This window comes from Armigeres subalbatus, chromosome 2 (assembly GCF_024139115.2).
Source record: "Armigeres subalbatus isolate Guangzhou_Male chromosome 2, GZ_Asu_2, whole genome shotgun sequence".
Classification (NCBI taxonomy): domain Eukaryota; kingdom Metazoa; phylum Arthropoda; class Insecta; order Diptera; family Culicidae; genus Armigeres; species Armigeres subalbatus.
Genome location: NC_085140.1, coordinates 58,498,648 through 58,520,397, shown reverse-complemented (window position 1 = coordinate 58,520,397; position 21,750 = coordinate 58,498,648). Strand labels below are relative to the sequence as shown.

The 21,750-nt window shown below is 40.6% G+C and overlaps 2 protein-coding genes across 3 annotated transcripts in view; one reads left to right on the top strand and one right to left on the bottom strand.

The window, feature by feature from the left end:
- The first annotated feature begins 1,767 nt into the window (after window positions 1–1,767).
- The window catches only part of LOC134214431 (uncharacterized), a 481,597-nt gene continuing 461,614 nt past the window's right edge, over window positions 1,768–21,750 (top strand). For both annotated transcript variants that reach the window (XM_062693808.1, XM_062693807.1), the window contains exon 1: window positions 1,768–3,098. The gene's annotated coding sequence lies outside the window, so the exon portion shown is untranslated. The remainder of the gene's footprint in view (window positions 3,099–21,750) is intronic.
- LOC134214430 (uncharacterized) lies at window positions 17,862–18,386 on the bottom strand. The gene is made up of 2 exons (XM_062693806.1): window positions 18,261–18,386; window positions 17,862–18,191 (listed from the first exon to the last, which is right to left on the bottom strand). Exons 1-2 carry the CDS (start codon window positions 18,357–18,359, stop codon window positions 17,928–17,930), a joined length of 363 nt encoding a protein of 120 aa, XP_062549790.1. The 5' UTR covers window positions 18,360–18,386; the 3' UTR covers window positions 17,862–17,927.

The window sequence follows — 21,750 nt, the reverse complement described above, 5'->3', positions numbered from 1 at the left end:
TCGACCTTTTGTCCTTTCGACCTTTTGTCTTTCGACCTTTTGTCCTTTCGACCCGGAAGCCTCCTTTCAAGAGGCCCGGAAGCCTCCTTTCAAGAGGCCCGGAAGCCTCCTTTCAAGAGGCCCGGAAGCCTCCTTTCAAGAGGCCCGGAAGCCTCCTTTCAAGAGGCCCGGAAGCCTCCTTTCAAGAGGCCGGAAGCCTCCTTTCAAGAGGCCCGGAAGCCTCCTTTCAAGAGGCCCGGAAGCCTCCTTTCAAGAGGCCGGAAGCCTCCTTTCAAGAGGCCCGGAAGCCTCCTTTCAAGAGGCCCGGAAGCCTCCTTTCAAGAGGCCCGGAAGCCTCCTTTCAAGAGGCCCGGAAGCCTCCTTTCAAGAGGCCCGGAAGCCTCCTTTCAAGAGGCCCGGAAGCCTCCTTTCAAGAGGCCCGGAAGCCTCCTTTCAAGGGGCCCGGAAGCCTCCTTTCAAGAGGCCCGGAAGCCTCCTTTCAAGAGGCCCGGAAGCCTCCTTTCAAGAGGCCCGGAAGCCTCCTTTCAAGAGGCAGTTTATTCTAGCATGAAAATTATGGCTGAAAATCGTTTTCCAACGAAGGAATAAGTATTAATGAACAAAATTGCGTATTAAAAATTTTATGGATTGAACAACAAAACTTCAGAAATGTGATATTTTAAAACTTTTTTGACTACACGTGTGGGGTTACTTGCAACAGTAATAACACCTACTTCAACATAGGAAAGTGTCTACTTTTCGGGGATTGTTCACGCGGAACGTAAATTAACTGTAATGTTTGAAAACACATTTTTAAACATATTTCTGCAATTTCTTAAATGGCCATGAAAATGTATTTACTGAGAGTACTAAAATCGTAATGGTATTACGATTTTATTAGAGAGAGTAGTTTTGAAATATCACCCTATTCGTAAATTATTGGAAAAATTAATTGAAAAACCGGTGAAACGGCATGGGTGTGCTTATTTTTAAGTGGCGTGTCTCCTTATTTGTTACACGACATTGCAACCTAACATGCTAACAGCTTGCAACAAGAATGATTTTCGTTCCGACTCAATCTAATCGCTGTTTTGGTGAAATTAGATGCATTACACATTCTACGTGTCCCCATTGGGATATGGGGTGGTGTATTTATCTTCTCCGGCTGCAATTACTTCGAAATTGAAAGGTAATGCAAGTAACCTCATTTGACGGTAATTTGCTTCTCAACCACTTTAGTTTTATTTTAGATTTATAGAAAAATACAGCGCTACATGTCCACCAACAGTTCGGAACACAAGCTTCTCGTTGATGTAAGATGGTAATGAAATAGCCGAAGGTGAATTAATCTACGATTTTCCGAATAAAATGCGTGAAATCTCTTTCTCTTTATTGTCTCGTCTGAGCCAATGAATTATTCATCTCCGAGCAGGCATTGATACTCTGAAAGAGCGACACGTTCCGCGCCCATGTGTGCGTGTCACATTTTCCGACAATGGTGAAAATCCACGGGAAAACTGAAAACATTCCCCTGCTGGTGGTTGTGAATTTGGGTAGAAAAGAAAACCCAACCGCGGTAGTGTGGGTGTGCGGTGAAAAGTTGCTCCATCTCAGAGAATGACTTTCCACGGCAACCTAGATTGATCCCTTTTCCCCACGTGGCGGTACCGATTGTTTGCTTTCTCATTCGCACGAGAGAAAAATCGAATTTTCCCACTCCGGTGCAGGTTGTGAAAATTTCCCATTTTCAGTTTTTCTTCTAGCTGCGTCAGATCCAGACAGGCTCGGTGATCGGCGTTCGTAAGCGGCGGTGTGTCGCGGCATATAGTTTTTCCTCCTCCTTATAGGCTACTACTCAATTGTGAAGGTGGTTTTATGGAGTTCTGATTGAGTTATAATTGGCGATGTGATTCGTTACATTTGTAGTAAATGGATGAATTAAGTGGCCTGCTTTGTGTCGAGAATAATTTGGTTGAGCAAAAGTGGCAGAAACCTAAAGGAATTCTGGGGTGGGTAAGAGGGTGATGGAATGAAAAGGACGGTATTGTGAGAGTGAGATTCCTAATCAGGGGGAAGAGGGGGTTATCGCAAATTGTAACGAAGCACTGGATACTGTAGACAAGAATTTGGCTTAGTAAAATCTTCTATGCTCATTGTGGATCAGAAAAAAATCTACAATTCAAGGAGTGGAAAACCAAAATTATTGTCCATAAGGATAAGGAATGGCGGACGTTCCGCTATGATGGTGAACCATGCGTTAAATGGGATAAGCAGAGGAAAATAGTGCGGCAAGCAGACAACGAGGAGTAATGGTGCTCTGAAACGCAGAAAGGAACGTCAGTGGGCTCGCTGAGGAAAAAAGTGATTAATATGACAAAGTGATGGAAAATTGATGTATTTAGCGCCGATAAAAGGTGCGACAACAGGAAGTATATCGTGAGGGAGTATCGCGTGAACGCTCCAGCGACCCAGCCTTTGATGGTGTGCCAACCGACTGGCATTACATATATCAAACCAAGTGTAAATATTGTGCAAATGGGAGAGTGGAGTGACGTGATTTCCCTCCCACCACACCCGGCGTGAGCCACAATTCTGCGTAGGTAAACACATCTTCTTCGATTGCACTCCGGTAATCGGCCACCCGACCGTATCGTAGTAGTATGGTCGGTATTGCTATTATTCCTACATAAAAGTCTGTGGAAAATCTGCCTCTCCGATTCCAAGTAAATATCTCAGCTGATGTAGCACCAATTCGGTGTCGAAGTGAAAGTGTCCCCAGTCGTAGTTCATATAATATGTGGAAGTATGTGCCCACTCCCTGCTGAGTGTTTATATTGATGTGAAAATATGCTCTGCTGTCGGTGAAATGTGCAAATGAAAAGATAACAAGGCGATTGGCGAGTGTGTAATTCCCAGAAAAAGAGAGACGACATCAAAAAGGATTCTCGGATCAATTTTTGGCCCACTCGCTCACGCACGCAGGATGGCTGGTGATTCGTAGCGCGCCGGATGAAGGTCGACAACGCTGACAACGGCACGACGACGGGTGTCCCTAAGTCCCCGTTCGCATTGCAGTGAACGTTTTTGTCGGTCGTGGATGAACGGACATGCAAACAGAGGTTAGTCTCACATTGGACCGACAAGATCCTTTCAGAGCCTTCATGTGTGAGTGTGAAACTAGGTTCGTTTGGGTGAAAGCCGCCTTCCGGTTCAATGAACCACATACGGGATTAATACTCAATTTTAGAGCACGGGGTGGCGATTTGATTGTGAGTGCCATTCATCTGAGGATGAAGGAATTTTCAAAGGAATGCACATCCTCTAGCGAACCCTTAGTTCTGGGTTTAACAACAAATTGGACAATCTGGTCACATTTGATTGATTTTGATTGGAAATACACTTGTGTGCCTTTTTCAGTTTTAGTGAATCTACAATCAAGGTCTATCCACAACTTGTACATTATGCTTTTAGAAAGAGAGGAGGGTTTCGAGTTGCGTGACGATCCTACAAACAATTCAAAGGTTTAAAACGTAAAGCGTCGGGGAGGGTGTGTTTCAATTTTTGTTTATTTGGGAGGCTAATTTACTAAGCATTCTTCTTTGCTTCAATGGTTCTTCATTTCAACTGGAGCTTGGCCTGCTTTTCAACTTAGTTTTCTTTTTAGCATTTCCTCAGTTAGTAATCGAAAGCTTTTCTATGCCCGCTGTTGAATGAGTATGTGGTGTGGCAAGTACAATGGATACACTATGCCCAGGGTGTCGAGAAGGATTCCAACCCAAAAACATCCTAGACCGGACCGAGAATCGAACTCGGCATCTCCGGATAGGAAATCCTACGCCTTTGTTCGCAAGGCTAGTGGAGACCCTCTGAACATTACGAAGCCGAAATATTTTTGTAGTGGGTTTTGTGGTCGTGCGGTTAGCGACGTCAATCGTCTAGACGCATGTGCTGTGGAGTGTGGGTTCGATTCCCGCCCCGGTAAGGAGAAAACTTTTCGTAAAGCGAAAAGTTCTCCACTGGTCCACTGGGTGTTGTGTAAATGTCCGGTCCCTTGTCTCATGCTAGATTTTAAGTGTTCAGTCTGTGCGATTTCTGGTCGAAGACGGTGATTCTGTCTTTCTAAACACAGTATTGACCCGATTGTGTCACTCCCCGATTTTATCTCATTTTCAACCCGATTTTTTCAACCCAAAATTTTTGAAAAATTTAATCGTTCTTTTTATGTTTGTAAGCAATTCCGCAAACAACAACGAGTTTTATGAAATAAATGTCAAAGCCTGTGGTTCATTATAAATCATATCTGAGTATCTGTCAATAATTTTGTAAGTCAAACTTCTTAAACTTCAACGAGAAATTATCTTTTTGTTTCACATCAAATTTCCTAGTATTTCGGCAGAAAGTTCTCTTCCATTTTCACGGGCATTCTGCAAAATTTACGCAAAAATTTCAATCAGAAGAAAAAAATTTAAATTTTCATCAGAAAACCGTAGAAGTAAACACTCTCTAAATCCTACGGGGCATTTTTTTGAATTTCGGAAGAAAATTTTCATATGTTTTCCATTTATTTTGAATTCCCATTTCCACAAATCTCTTCATTATTTCAAAGTTAATTTATCTAATTTATCATAGGAAGACGTCAAATATATAATCGAATTCGCGTTAGGGATCAAGAACCAGCGGAATGACAGATGTTGCCCAACGGCGCGTCAATGCAAAGTGTCGAGTTGCCAAAACTTTTTGTGGTGGCAGTGCACACCTCACACCATCCGTGCTACCGAAAAAAATCATCCTAACCATTAAAAATACGGCATTTTAGATCCTTTTCTCTTTTGGTATTTTACCTCTTATGCTATTTCATGATAAGGTTAGTTCATAACAATATGGTATTTTTAAATGAATGAGGTATTATTAAGTTAGTTTTTCCTGCTCGGGATGCCTAAGAGTTACAACATGAGGTATTCGGGAAGCGTTGAATATGAATGCGATAGCTCATTTTGTCTTTACTCATTCAATCACTCATGGGTTCTGAGCATTCCAAGGGGCACATAGGATCACGGTAAAGATCTCAATTCTAGGCAGTTATTCCCTTTATTTTTGACTTGGAACCAGGTCAGATTCGTGTAAATTATCTTTTTTTCTTTGCCTTGGCTTCTTCATTACGAGCTCCGGGGTCTGTCTGTCAGGCCTTCCTCGAAACTGCTCTCCTGTTTACAGTTTTGAATATTGTTTTTGTTATTTTGTAATAAGTGACCAGCCCACTGAGATCTGTCATATTGTATACAATTCATAACATTTTCTCGTTTATTCAATTGAACAGATGGTCAGTACAATCAACCAAGCGTTTGTCTTAAAGTCCGTATCATTCAGGTCAACGAATTCCAAGAGGCAACGTATGAGGCAGAAGCGATAGCCATATGGTTTCCAAGCTCGTCAATCTTCTCAATAAAGAGACTAAAAAAACCCTCTAATGCCCAACACCGCCTTTAGACGGGGTATTTTGATTATGTTTTATAATTTTCAATTGATCAGGTTTCGAAAAGTTTTTGATGTTGATCAAAAATATAAACTTCAATGCAAGTTTAAATGATGTTTAATTTTCAAAATTTTACACATTTATGAAAACGCTCGTAGGGGAACTGTACCGGTTTTGGCCATATTCCTAATTTGGCCAATTTTGCGAATAACGTCAAAAATAAAGCAATTCGCAAGGGTTTTATTAGTTCCAACAAGAGATATATTCCTCACGTTTCAACGCTGCTTTCAAATGATCGATTATTTTGGAAAAATATGTATTTTTCAGGTTTGGCCAAATTAGGCACTAAGTTGGCCAAAACCGGTGCACTTCCCCCTCCCCTATGAGAAATGAGGAATTAGAATTCCGTCTCTCTTCTCGCTCCTAATTTCTCATTTTTCAAATGACTCTTTCGGTCAAACGACCCTTTCCCTCAAAATTGATATAATTTCCTATCATATTGTTATTCATTTCACTACATATTTATATACAACTACTGTCGTTCGGGCCCCAGTAGCATTTTAGTTTTATAATGGTTTTAAGACACTCTTGTAGAGTAAATAAGGGTCTTCAAGAGTGTTATAAAACTAAAAATGTTACTTGGGGGGTGATACTGGGCCTAGGGATTGGGCCTAAAACGGAAAATGTTTCCACTATACATATCTCAGAAACTGTTACGAATCTTCATGGAAACTTTAAACCGTTCAAAAGAATACTAAAACTAACATCTAACAAATCGCAAAACAAGTTCCAAGACTTGTCATAAGACGAGTTTGTACAATCCCATTGAATTCCACCACTTAATTGTATCTTGACAGATACGTATTTCGACCTCAACAGTAAGGCCGTCTTCAGTGTCTCGTACTTGACTCGACTTGGGTCGACATGTCGAGTCAAGTACGAGACACTGAAGACGGCCTTACTGTTGAGGTCGAAATACGTATCTGTCAAGATACAATTAAGTGGTGGAATTCAATGAATCGCCTGCTTTGAGCGTGCTTACAGCGGCACACTAGGAGTTAACTTTCTGAAATCAGTATGGCGAAAGGCATTTAAGGTTCAATTTCTCAAAATTAGACACTTTCATCAAAAAAGTATTTGGTAGGCATGGTAGCGGACACCTTCCTACATGTACGGTACCAAATAGTTTTTCATGAAAAGTTTCCTATTTTGAGAAAACCCGCGTTAGATGACTTTCGCCATACAAGTTTCTGGCGCTTAACTCTTGCTGGCTATTTTGCGCATATACTATTGCGCCTGTATGTGACAGCGGCGGGTAGAAAATCAACCACTGCCAATAATTCATTGGATTGTACACATTCGTCTTATGACAAGTAAAGACATTCCACTAAAAAGCTCAAAATAATTTTCTTAAGTTCCAAGACCTAATTGTAATCGTACCATAATGCCAGGAATTTGAATGTAAAAATATTGATCAAACAAACCTGTGGCCAGTAATATGCCACAAAGATTTATCACATAACTAATTACAGCCAAATCGGTCGACGTTTGGGCGGTGCTAAACTTGTTGGTTTTCTCTTTTTTCAAGTAATTTTCTTTAAGATTCGGGACATTTTTATACGATTAGTAGCTATTAGAGGATGCTATCGAAGGGTATTTAATTTTAATTTGTTAAGCGAGATATGTTCCATTTGTAACTAAACATTGGATTTGGCAACAAGGATCACCACAAAATTTTTTTTTCCCGAAAACAACATTTTACTAATTAAATCCATTCAATACTTCACACAAACTGGTGATCCTCTCTCTTGTTTTCTTATTAAACTTATTTTTTTTCGTTAATCATCATGCTTCTCGAAAGCCTACTAATCCTTTTAGTCCGAAAAGAATGACATATTTTATGGACGACTTCTTACCATGATGAGGAGTGAAGAAGTGGACAACATTATTGATTTTTAAATATAAAACAAGATTTTTTAGCCGAAGTTTCATCAATGCATATCAATGATGATTAAAATTGGGTTTCGTTCAAGTAAAAATATAAAGTTCAATAAAAAATATTAGTTTAATATACCTACGATGCAAGATCTATTTATAATTTTTGTATTGAGCTAACAATACCCGAAATCGGATGTAAGACGGCGAACATACGGCCAAAAACTTTCGCCTATGTTTTTCGAGGATAAACCCAAATATTTGGCCGGGAGTGTATATAATGAATGAATTTTTCTTAGTAATCCTGGTTTGGTGTGTTAATGAATGGGTTCGTCCACAAAATACGTAAAACAAAATTTGGCAATTTTGAAACCTTATCCTTTTCTTTGTAGCACATTTTGTGAATAGGACCTTGTTTTTTTTTAATGAGAGTGCGAGTTGGCTCTTGTTTCGGACAGCAGAACGATCGCGCGATTTGCCGAAATTTTGTGTTCTGCATTGCGCGGCCGGTAATAAAGTTAATTAGTTCATTGCGTGTTGGCTCTTGTTTCGGACGGCAGAACGATCGCGCGATTTGCCGAAATTTTGTGTTTTGTTTTGTTTTTCCTTAGGACGGTTCGTAAGTAAATTGATGAATATATTTTATTATTTTCACAGCATATACTGTTATTGACAAACGCTCTATATTGTCGAATAGAGCTCCCTATTATTCACCTTTCCCACTAACACAAATTTTCCTTCCCGAGACATCTATGAAGGTAGTATGGGTTCCCTGCATCTTCATTAGTAGATGTTGAACAAACATTCCTTCCCTTCCTTCCGTGATTGTAAGGACGTGGCCAGGTATACAACTGCTACTGTATAGGAAAAGGTACTAATCCCAAGTACCAATTTGCTACAATATACAGTAGATTGCTCAATTGAGCATTGTATAGCCACTCACGATTTGTACAATCACATATGCTATGCTATGCTAGGACTTTGTTTTTTTTTAATGAATCGTAAGGCACGGCCTGATTTCCTCCTCTTCCTACACTGCCGCCAACCGCAAGTCGAGCACATCTGTATATTGTCTCCATATACAGATGTGCTCGACTTGCGGTTAGCGGCAGTACAGCGTTACCTAATTTGTGAACAGCTCCTAATAGTAATGATCCTTACAAAATGTTCAAAGGAAGCATATAAAACTATAAAAAGGGGTATGCGAAAGTTGAAAGTAACGAAGTTCTATAATAAACTGTTACTGTAGATAATTTGCATAATTCTTCTGGAAAGTTGGTAGTTCCATATAGACATTGGTGTAAATAAGGGGGCTGGGGGCCTGCATACATAGCACAGCACATAGCATACATTTTGGAATTGCATGAATACTTATATTGATTATGACAAAATTTCGTGGAATTTATTCCACATCTAAAGAGTTTCAAAAATTTCAAGTTTCAAAAAAATCGAGATCTTTATGCATTAAGTAATCATGGAAATGCTTGAAAACTTTCAGAAATATACTCATATCGAATTTCATTTATAGATAATTCGAAGAAGATTCTTGAATCTTAGATTACACACTTATCCACATTTAGTAACACGGAGAAGACAAGTTGACACAGACACAGCGTTTTGAAGCAATCACAGCATCATTGGAAATCAATTGTATTATTCGCGATTTTTTTATGTTAGTTCTAGGACGAATGAGCGATAAACTTAGTCAAACAATTTCTATTGCAATCCATGCGCACAGTGCTTTAAATCGCCTTTGAAAATTACATCCCACCAGCTGGTGCCATGGCCCCCCCTAAACCGAGACTCTAGTTACGCCTATGCATATAGAATGCAATATATAGGTGGTCGGTTGTCGGCACCCCGTCGTAACTTTTGACAGAAAACATATGTGGTCATTCTGACATTCGCCATACGTGTGCTGTTTGTTTGTTTGTGTCCATTTCCGAAGCATATAGAAGGCTTTGTTTCGTTTTACATAGAAAACATTTTTTTGTCAAGTGAAAACACACTCCAAAGTTTTTTTTTGTCATTTGCTTAGTGCTATAAACCGAAGTAAAACGATTGAAATGGTGAGCGCATTACGTATTATAAAGCAAATTTACTGCTATTTTATGATTCATAATTGAATGCCACCGGTCTCAATTCAACTATTTTTCACTTATTTACATATTTCGGTTGTCGGCACCCCGGTGATTATCAAGGGAAATCATTAGTTTATTGCCTAATTTCAGGCTATAAGCCAAGTTGTTATCTAAAATATATTTTTTAAAAATCTTGATAAAATGGGGGCAAAAAAAGATTTTTTTTAAGGATTTTATTTTTTTAAATTTTGAACATTGTACATAACTGGTTTTATCTTGTTACGCAATATACCATCTATAGACCATAAATTTGTTACCAAGACTATTTTAATTGAAAATACGAAAATATTCTATCAGGTCCCGAATATTGAGGGGACTTTTGCTTACAGATTCCGTCCTTGCAATATGTGGCCATTTCCATCCACGTTTTCAGCATCTATTGTTATCGGTGTCTGATGGCTTTTATGTTGCTCGGCACACAATATCCAGCTGTAAGGCGTCAGAATTATGAATTTTAGACATCATCTGCGTTATATCTGCCTATACACAACATGTTTCACAATAGAGTAGTACATCCGAATTTTGGTGCGTGGAACAATTCGGTTGGGTCTCCGAATATTTCGAAAACTCGCTAAGGTAGCCCCAGCCTCTCTGACTCGTGCTTCCATGTCGACCTTAATTTCGCCGTCTGATGATATCAGGCTGCCAGGATATTGAAATCCTCCGAACGTCCGGCTACTGCAAAGTTTGAGGGGCTGTTCCCTTTGACTTTCAGCCACCTCGTCATGTTGACGTTGATGGTGAGACCCGTTTAGATTATAGACACTATAGGTTCCATAGACGAGCGCAGGCACGGTTGGGTTATTTCGATTAAGTGTGTTTTTCCACTTTTTCACAGTGTACCACGCGAATTTGATGTAACACGCTGCGTTGCTTGGGTTGCAATAGTGACGTCATGCTCGTTTGGCTACACTCGCCTTCGCCTCAGCTCGTCTATGGAACCTATAGTGTCTATAGTTTAGATGTTACACGAAAATGCACTGCCAAAGCAGCTCAAGGTATGGTACACAACACAGTCAATCGCACCCACCAAGATCTTAACGATTACCGTCGTTCGGGGTGACATTAGGCCTAGGGGGTAAGATTGGGCCAAAAACGAAAAATGTTTCAACTCCTTGTACCTCAGAAACTGTTACGAATTTTGACCAAAACTTCAAACGGTTCGAAATTATAGTAAAATTCACGTCTAGAAAATCACAAAACAAATTCCAAGAACTAATTGTGCTCGTACCATACTGCTTGGAATTTGAATGTAAAACTATTGATCGAATGAACCCGTATTAAAATAGTGTCAGTAATGCCCCACAAATCTATTACATAACTAGTTTTTAGATCGATGGATACCTGGTTATCGTGTTACGATAATCTGTTGTTGTTTTATCGAATTTTATGAATATTTATATAGCGGTTCTAGTTTTTCGTAGCAACGAGCAATGCACGCTGAAAAGGGGTGAGATTGGGCCAAGCCTTTGGTTGATTTGCCAAACATAGTTGGTAAGAGCCGTAATGTAGGCAATTATTTTTAATGAACGATTGAATCGTTGCATAGTCACCACTGAACTTCTTTGTACTTGGCCCAATAAAAAAGACGCTTTTTTGTAAAACTCATACGTACCAAATAGTAAGCTCAGGAGGAAAATTCTACTATAATGGAGTTCTAGCAAATGTACGTTGCTTTCGTTGGTTTTAGCCCCTACGACGATGGACGGAAATACCGTGTCCCTATAACTTTGAAGAATTTTCCTTATTTATTGCTTTTTCCCCACACAGTGGTAAATTCATTGTTCAAGCTTGTACCAAACTAATTAAATCTTGATTCCAATGTTAAATACCAATGTTAAATATTAGAGCTTTATTTGGAGCATACCACATTTTGGCCCAATGACAACCCCGTTGGCGGTAGGGGAAGGGGGGGCAATATGCCCTAGCTAAGCAAACACTGCTCTATTGTCTTATTTGTAACGCTATTCATGGGTATTTTTACATTATGCATCAGTTAAACAAGATAGCTAGTTGATGCCATTCAAAAATCTCAATCATATTGATAATATTCACATTTCAAAAAAGTGGTGATATTTTGTTGCCGGAAAACTCATGAGGCAAAACGCCTTTCAGCTGGCGGCTCCTAGGGAAAAAAGTACCACGCGTCGGCGAATCAGCATTCTAGTATGGATAGTCCGTGGAGACGCAAGTACTTTGTAGGTTATTGCCACTAGGGCGTTTTGCCTCGCCAAAATGTTAGATGTTACTTCAAAATGTGGAAATTTTCGGTTTTTCCGACCTTCCCATGCACTATTTTGAAACTTTCTTCGCATATCCTACATAGTTTTAGATCTAGTTTTGTTACGGACATATTAATAACGGTAAATATGAGGGAAACCACAAAAGGCGTTTTGCATCGGGGGGGCGTTTTGGGGCCTCTTCCCCTACGCTCAAAAGTTACAGGGAAGATGAAATTCTCGGGTACTTATTCAAAAGGACGTATGTGATTTTGTAAACAAAGATTCATACGTCGATTTGTCCAATCTGATGGTACTCCCACGCAAGCCAACACCACCAACAGGTAGCCGAAACCCTCCCCCACCTGTCGGAGGTGATAGTTTGCGTGGGTTTGCCATCAGAGGGGGGAAATCGACGTTTGAATCTTTGTTTACAAAATCACATGCGTCCTTTTGAATAAGTACCCGAGAATTCTTGCCTCACATCAGCGGCTATCCGAATGGGGCTAGACAAACCTCCGATCTGAAAATCCCTTGCACCCAGGGTGCCACACAGATTTTCGTGACTCAGACAACAGGAATCTCTTCCGTAGTCAATGAATTACAAACAAAGGGACACTTCCAACTTGTTGCCGTGCTCCTGATGCGGAGTGGGGAAAAAGATTGCGTAATAGTTGCTACAACATTCGCACAGACAGTGTAAGATCAGCCCTGAACACCTCCACCGACAGCCGACCGACATTGGAGGCCCCTTTAGATTTCATGCTTCGGATGGCTGGTTCATGAAGAACACTGACTGAGACTTGGAGAAAGTATTCGAAGTGCTCGCACCAAAAATTTCAGCTGTCCAAGTCAGTGAGTAATAATCTCTGGTTGCTGCAACCATCCTTTCTGTCCTGTCCTGCCTGCAGCAGCGCTGCCTCCTACTTACAGAGACACATGCCGTTGACAGACGTCGAACTACTCTGATTCTCTCTGTTGCTCAATCTTTACTTCTCTATGCTCCTCAATCTTCCGTTCTTTTCGCTGAGTGCACAGCACACCCAAGTTGTTGTCGCCGGTTGCGATAAAAGCATTCTTCGTCGCCCACTTCTTTTCTACGCTACCACCTTCCAGTATATCAACTACCCGAGCTCCAAGCAGGATTCCGCCTCACACGATCAAGTCAAAGCCATTCTGTCACGCTTTGCATTATTGAATTTCAAGAGTCCCTCTAGTTGGTACTAATTGACCACAGAGTCCTGCACAATGAATTCGCTAGAGTGAGGCAAGAATGGATGTATTATATCTCTGTTGCTGTTGCCCATCGAAATCGACGAAATCATGGACCGCTCTAGCAGCCCACCACCATAGAGCAATCGAACGACCTGAACCCAGATGATGATACTGCCTTATCAACGCAAAAGTGCTCTACCGTGTAGAGAAAACTGAATGACCTGGCCGTGTGGCTGAATGACACTCATCAACGTCAACAAGACCAAATCGTTGGATGTGAACAACTTCAACTGTGCGGTTGCCGGGCAAACAGTGGAGAAGGTCGAAAATCAACAACGGGCGGCGGACCAAGATAAACATTTAACATGGAGATCCAATCGGTTCAGGCAATGCACCAAACCCCGAATACGCAACTCTAACGTGAAATCTTTTATGTTATACGCCAGTAAGACTTGGTGTGTATTAGCAGAGATCACATAGATTTATGAGTATTCATCAACCGATATCAACGTTCATCGAAATCCGATATCAACAGCATCTCTACAATGTAAATGGGCGTAGGCCGGTCACACACCACGTAAGAGCGGAGAAGAAATCTACAAGCAAGCGCTGGACAGGAATCCGGCAGAACATCGTAGTACAGGCAAACCTAGGATCTCGTGGCGACGAAACCTTAACAGAGAAATAAACGAAGTCGATAGGAATTAGACTTGGGACGAAGTCAAGGATGGAGATCTCTTACGTTACCCCGGTGTCGTAAAGCCAATGTAATTTTGATTAACTATTTTTATAAACAAATAGAGATTCATTTAGATTAGTTTAGAACTTGTTTGGAAGAATGTTTTATTTTTTATAAAACTCCCAATAATCAAGGTTGTTTTTAGTGTATGGTACCTTTGCTCGAAGTAAGCTAAACGAAAATCTGCAACCAGACACCTGAGAAGACATCTCAGATCGTGTGGGGGTTTTGAAGCGCCCAGACAGCAACCGCCGTGCTTGAGCCGAAATGACCTCCGTACGACTATACAAAAATCCCCGTAGTCCATCCGCTAACAAGTAGTAGGGCATGCTGATATGATGCTTCACCGATTCTACTTCACACTTCACATGTATTCCGTATAGTCCGTGAGGTCTGCAATTCCGAACCTTTGCAAGAACTTCATAAAATAGTCATGTTCAGACAACACGTCTGTGATTTCAAAAGTACATCTGACCATTGCCCCCATTTATTCAACCAGTTTGAGTTTCATACTCGACATACATTTTTTTTATAATTCTGGCAGTACTAAACATTTTGTTGTTATTGTTTTAACAGATAAGAGTCCATCAGCAAAACAGCACTTTTCAAAAAGAAAAAAAAAACAAAATATTCTACAGAAATAAGTTCCAGTATTTTTTTAAATTATAAGTTTATGCTATATTCACTACTGGATAAATATGTTACAAATATTCATATTCTTTGCTTTATCTAAACATTCTTTGCTATCATTTTCCATTAAAATTTTAAATTTTCCATGGAATAATTGCATTTGGACTTTTTTTTGTTTCCTTGTTATTTTTTTATTCCCCCCCCCCCTCGTACCTTCCGAGAGCTGTCGGACATACAATAAATTTAATATTTGTATCGGCCTTATTATATGCATGAATATTATTCACATAATATTTCGAATCCCATTTCATAGAGAAAACCTGATGTGGGATGTTTTTCTCTTGATTGTTTGTTGACTAAGACATGGTGATGGACTTTTCGTGCCTGTTGTTCAACATTGCGCTAGAAGGTGTCATGCGTAGAGCCGGGTGTAATAGCCGGGGTACGATTTTCAACAGATCCAGTCAATTTATTTGAATCGGTGGATGACATGGACATTGTCGGCCGAACATTTGCAAAGATGGCAGTGCAGAACTGTACACCCGCCTGGAACGTGAAGCAACAAAAGTTGGACTGGTAGTGAATGCGTCATAGACAAAGTACATGCTTGTGGGTGTAACCAAGCGCGACAGGCCGCAGTGTTACGATAGAAGAAACTGCGGTCAAAAAAGATTCAACACCGCACCAAATGTGTCATGTACAAGACGCTGATAAGACCGGTAGTCCTCTACGGACATGAAACATGGACAGTGCTCGAGGAGGAGTATTCGAGAGACGGGTGCTTAGGACCCTCTTTGGCGATGTGCAAGAAGACGGTATGTGGCGGCGAAGAAAGAACCACGAGCTCGCCCAGCTCTACGACGAACTTAGTATCCAGAAGGTAGCTAAAACCGGAAGGGTGCGAAGTGCAGGACATGTTGCAAGAATGCCGGACAGCAACCCTGCAAAGATGGTGTTCGCTTCCGATCCGGCAGGTACGAGACGGCGTGGAGCGCAGCGAGCGAGGTGGACAGACCAGGTGCAAAACAACTTGGCGAGCGTGGGGCGTATTCGAGGATGGAGAGATGCGGCCTCGAACCGTGTATTGTGGCGTCAAATTGTTGATTCAGTGTTATCTGTTTAGATGTAAACTAAATAAATAAAATGAATCATGCTGAAGTGACTGGCTTGAACGCGATACATCTCGAAGAAACATCCCTGCGCCCCCTGCGCCAAACATAACGCAGTAAACCTGGCCGCTTTGACGTTTATGTCCTACAACTGCTGGTACGCTGTAAGTCTCAATATCGACAAAAAAAAATTGGGCGTCATCTAACTTAATGATTTTCCAGGATGCTTTCTTTGCGTTTGTGTTCAATTAAATTAGTTTAGATTGGAAGGCAATCACATTTACCAATGAAGTGATGAACCAAAGATATTGATAATCCCACGTCGTGTTCCAAATTGCAATCCATTTCAGCTAGTGACTATACATCGTTTTTAAGCAATTTCGAAAGTTCACGGCAATTGGGTGACCTCGAATTTCCAAAAGATGCCTTCGGCATGTTTGTTGGCCTACCCTTCCAATCATGTTGCTGTGCGCTCACAGATACCAGCACGGTATTTGCAAACGATCCACCATACATATATCTACCAACATTTCCAGATAGCTTTTCCCTTGAATTTTCCATGTCATGTCATCGCTTCTGCGGGCGTACCGGACAAGCGGTAGGTAAACCAAAGTATGTACTGCTGCAGTTTAGTTGCGAAGCAGTTTGCCCTTTTTCCACCCGTGTAACCCTGAAAATGCTAATTGAATTATCCCGATGTTGCCGCCTTCGTCGGCATCGTTGTTGTATAGTTGATGGAGGTGCTGCTTCTCGGTGGAATTCCAATACATCGTTCGTATCGTCGTGTCGACTCTGGCACAAAACTTACTCTGGAGGACACCAGTATCGGCGCCGTTGTTGCCCTCATTGGGTTAGGTTGTCACTCTGCTCGACCTCGTACACTCCGATGTGTAGGCGCTCCAGCGTGAGTCGGTTCGGTACAAACCACACTGCTTGAGTGCGCCGATGCGTTCGGAATATCTTATTAACTTATCCTTTCTAATTGGATTACTGCGTCGAGTTTACAAGAGTTCCACCTCCAGGAGATGTACCTAGTTTGAAATCGAGCACATGCTTTAAAACTGTTCTCTTCTTTGGCGGATTATTTTCCAATCTATCACAATTATGCTTCTGGTTAAGGTTCTTGAAAATCGATAGTAGGGAAACTTTATAACAAACGAGACTTACAGATGAGGTGATTCAATGAACAGGCCCCGTCTACAGGTTATGCGGTCAGATGTATTACCTCACGGCGACATGTTTCACAAGTTGTTTCTCAGTCTGCTGCCTCTCTGGTGGGTTTCATCATCTTCACCATTTGTCAGGATGATGTTCCCATGGGAGATACTCAACAGATTGGTTTCAGACTATAGAGAAAGCGGGAACACAAAGGCGTGTGCTATTTTAATTTTACAAGGGTTCATGCGTAAGGATTGAATATGTTACATGGGTTTTATTTTTCGATGTGGGAAGACGTTTGTCTCACAATCTAGTGTCGATTTATGTGCAAAGTTTTGCTCCGAGTCATGGATTTATTTTAATTATGAAGAGAACGATTTGTCCTTATTGGGAGAACTTTGTTTCTATTTTGTCATTCTATTCGCGTGATTTTTCTCTAGTTCATGTAATTCCGCTAGTCCTGATCAATCGCATAGCAGTAAAAACGGCCACATTATACTCTTCCCTATGAAAATGTGCGTATCGCTTGGTAGGCATAATCGGAAAGATATAAATAGTACAATTAGAGAACAAAGGTTCAACTAAAATTCAATATTATCCCTTCTCTACGTCACTGTTGATACTACAGACATCATGTGCCAAGAGTGGAGTACATGATTAAATGTTAGCCTTACATTTTCTGCGTATATGCCATCGGCGTTGGAACACAAATTGTGTGACCTTTTCCTCCAACATTTTGATAAGACTTCCCCTCCCTATGACATCGTTGGGTTCAAAAAGCCACAAGAATTCCAATCCATTATTCCACGCACAACAAAAGGCATACTACAAACTCCATCCATACCTACGACTCGTAAACCTTAGAAATTTCTCTCTACCTGGTGTTCCTGGCGATCCCCGTTGGGAGCAAGTATTTCGAATTTGTAGACGTCCTGCCTCACTCACATACTGATGAAAGCCCCATCCCCACCCACGACATGAATAATTTGCTAGGCAATTTATTTCTCGGTTCTCCGGCCTTCCGTCGCTTCCAGGCAAACGGTCGACACGGTTGGAAGTGATGACCTTTACTTGCTTTCTCGGTTGCGAGTGGGCAGCAAGTGTGGTTTACCGGACTGGGAATTAACTAACTGGTTGATGACGAGCTCCAGCAACAGATTGCATTTGGGCCAGCCAGCAGAAGGAGAACAAACAGAAAGCAAGTGGATGGTGACGAAGGTGTTGTGTTATCCGGGGTAGATTAATTTTCAATCTAACTTTAACTTGGTATAGAACAATAATAACAATCATATTGCATCCTGAAATAGAGCTTCGAATCAATGAGTTTTCTTATTCCAAGACTTCACAAACAAAGTGTAACATTTCCATGCAGTCATTTTCGCCGTTTATGTAGTCCTTCAGCGTTATTTGAGGGCAGAACTCGGCATCGGCTTCCTGATCGTTTTCCGCCACCCAAAATCGAGGATTCAGCCAACCGAGAGGACTGTTGCGCTGGGCGTGAGCCACCACTCGTCGTTCCTCGTCTTTGCCTACAATTGCCGCCAGCATCCATCCTTGTTCGTAGCAATACTTGGCGGCGTCAAACCAGTTGGCCTGTAAAGAAAGGGTTCAAGTTAGACACGATCCAAATCTGGTGAATTGGTCAGAATCAAATAAGCCAACCTTCTGTTCCGAAACTATAAATCTTGTCAATTGAGCCAAGCTGATTGGCAACTGGCAACATACTGTCAGTAGTATGAAAAGTAGCGGAATGAACTGCATGGTAATGAGATTCGCGATGCACAGAAGCGTGGCGTCGGTGGACGTTTCAATATATATTGTTATAGGAAGCAAACGTCCAAACTAAATTGTCGGAAAATTGATTCGGAACAGAATAAATTGGAACGTAAACACGGACCCGTCGCTACTGTTACCAATATGGTGCAGAATATACCTACATTGGGATTGCGGATTGATAGAGCGGAAGGCATTGATACATTATTATTTAATGTTAGACCATGGGTGTGTATTTAAATGTGAATGAATTTAAAAAACAAATCAATATATAATAATGAGTTTACACTCAACGTTTCATTAAAAAAAATATTTTATTCTATCGATTTTCACTTAATAACATCTCAACACTTCTTACAAACTACCTATTACCTCAAGTACCTGAACTAAAAAGAGATTGATCGGGGGTTCGACCCGGCTATTTGTATACTAAAACTGCTGATGGGGCATATCACATCTGGGTCGCTGGTCATTGGACTTTGCTCGTGTGGTCTGACTCCTTTATTGCTGATCTATCGGTTTGGTCGGTGTCGGGTGGGCCATCACGTAATTCCTCCGGGGGGTAAGATCGAACGTCCTCGTTCGATTGGGGAAAAACTCCTTGCGCTTTCTTGGGGATTCTGGTTGTCCTGGGATATTTGATAGTAAAAATGACTTTTTTCCTGCGGAAACAGAGAATCGCTATTGTTATAAGAATTATTGCGGTGGTTGAAAAACCGCCGAAGAGTCCATAGAACCATTTCTTGTGTTCGAATTGTTGTAGTTGTATGTGGTCAATTCGATGTCGATTGTTTGAAGTTTCCAGACTCAGACTTGATAAGTTTTGCTTCTGGATTAGTTTCCTGTTGATCGATAAGTTCGGGAATATTCCTGTTAGTTGAACTGTATTGATGAATATATCGTTAATTTGTTGATATTTTTCGGTGAAAACTAAACACACACTTTGCATAATTTTGCATAACGTTTCGGCCTACTGCTTTTCAGCCATCATCAGATCTAAAATTTATTAAAACAATGTTAACAATTTTCATTTAAAAAATTACAAAATACAATTTTCATCTACCCACTTGCAATTAATCAAACGTTCACCACCAGTGTGGTTTTCAAACTAAAACCCCCCCTAAATTTCTGCATCCCACACGATGCTCTGCGTGACGTCACCCATCTTCTCTTCGTGTTGTATGTGTTCTGAGTGATCGTATTTTGCACACTAGGTTATTGTATGCAGAATTAATTCCACCACATTCACGCTGCATGTTGACAGTTCTGTCGTCACCAATTAGCTTGATATGGAAAGCCTCTGCTATCAGTCTGCTCTCCTGGTTTTCGATCCTCTCTAAAATTTCGGTTTTGCTGAAGTTAAAGTTATGTCCTTCTTCCAGGAAATGTTGTGTTAGACCCGTTTTTGCCTCCTTTTTCTTCATGTTGTTCTGGTGTTCGTTGAGTCTTGTGTCCAGCATTCTGCCTGTCTGTCCCACATAGATTTTCCCATCATCGGTACCGCACGGAATGCCATACACAACATTTTTGGTTTTTCCTTTGGGGATAGGGTCCTTCAGACGGGTAAATACGGTGTCTTTGATTTTGTTTCGTGGTTTGTGTGCTAGTGTTATGTTCTGTTTGTTGCAAAGTGTGTGTTTAGTTTTCACCGAAAAATATCAACAAATTAACGATATAAAAGTTCACGGTGACCCAAACCCTACCAAGTGTATTGATAAATGTTTCCCCTGAAGTGAAAATATTGTTTGTAACAATGATAGTGCAGTTTTGAAAATGCAATAAAAAAATTCCTGACAGGTTTCTATTATGGGGTCCACAGTTTGATCTGATGTGTTCATCTTTCCCGTTTCTAATAAGTACCTTGTTTCCAGGTAGGGCTATAACATTTGTGGAATTTGTCCATAGTACTGAACAGTGGCTTTCCAATCCCATTATGATTGGGAACAAGCATACATCTGAGAAAGATTGAATGTCGTGGAATTGTTGGATTATGTTTTCAGGATGAATGGTAGTGTAGAGCTTCTTCTGCGACTTCACGATATAGTTGGGTGTATCTGTTATGAATGTGTTGTTAACGGCTAGTGGGATGATTCTAATTATCTCACAATTGTTACTGGTTTTTGGAACTTCCAGGATGTAAACCAGAGTATCAGATTTACTAACTATTTTGGGTTTTGTATAGCTTAATGCTTCCTCTGGAAAGTCAGTCGTTATCCCTTGTTTGTTGATAATCGTTTCGATGAGAAAGATTTCCTTAAGAGTTAGTAACTTACTATTCGAAAGTGATACACGAGCCCTCAAGATGGCGTCTTCAGTCTCCTCGAGGATGTTGTTCATCGTATCCAAGGATAAAACTAGGGTGATAGCGTCGGTCTCCTTAAGAAGAATGTTGTTCACTGATGTGAGTTGATTGACGGTGTTAGTTATCTTCGAAATCCTTTCGTTGATAACTCGGTTAATTTTGATCTGTTCGTTGGACTGGTCGACTAGGGCGTTGAATGTACTGTTGATTATACGCAGATCATCTGCGTCTGGGGTTCCTGCGAGCCATTTCCAGCCTTTGCCAATGCTGTCCCATCTTTTATGCCTATTTCTTCTGACTGGTTTTAATTTATATAAATTATCAGCTAGCTGTCTACTTTTTCGCAAGATGAGGTTTGACATAGGTAAATCTTGATCGATTTTTCTTGAAAACTCTAAAAACAAAGCAACATTAATTTCTAACATTGTCAAGTTTATTGGGTGCAAAATTTTAATAATCCCTGTTTGAATGTAGCAATTTTGTTCTTTTAGCATGAGTAATGGGTTATGGTGAAGATCGTTAATTTCTAAATATTGGCCTAGTTTGATTGATATAAACAATAATACATTGAAAAACTTCATACTTTTTTCAATCTTTAATTTTACCCTTATGTCTTTTATTCCTCTAGTGTTTTCGAAGGTTTTCTCTTTAATTTGTTTTGCTGCTGTAGGGACTGCTCTAGGATCTAGCTTTTTCCGAATATTGGGTCTAACGAACACTCTTTGGCCTTCTTCGACTATCGGTGGGTCTTCTTTATGAGAATTACTTTTGCTTGAATATTCCTAGCTTTTCTATGTTTTGTTTTACTTTTGAAAAATTTCTTGGGCCTCTCTAAAAATATCTTGTGGGTCAATTTGATTCCGTTGATTAAAAGAACCTCGTTCGGTGTGAACTGTGTTGCCGAGTGCACGCTGGAATTATATAAAGAAATACAAATTGAGATTAGTTCTCGTGTGTTCATTTCGGGAAATTTGTGTTTGTTTGTATTATAAATTTCTATTATGGTCGAGTGTGTTTTTCAACTTGTCCATTGCTTTCTGAAGATGAAGCATAGGCAATAGAAACTCCAAGGTTACT

Bases quoted from the DNA above. Each gene is read 5' to 3' on its own strand.
- LOC134214430 (XM_062693806.1), bottom strand. From the start codon at position 18,359: ATGCAGTTCATTCCGCTACTTTTCATACTACTGACAGTATGTTGCCAG. The intron at 18,192-18,260 runs GTTGGCTTATTT...CTTTCTTTACAG, and splicing joins TTATAGTTTCGGAACAGAAG to GCCAACTGGTTTGACGCCGC.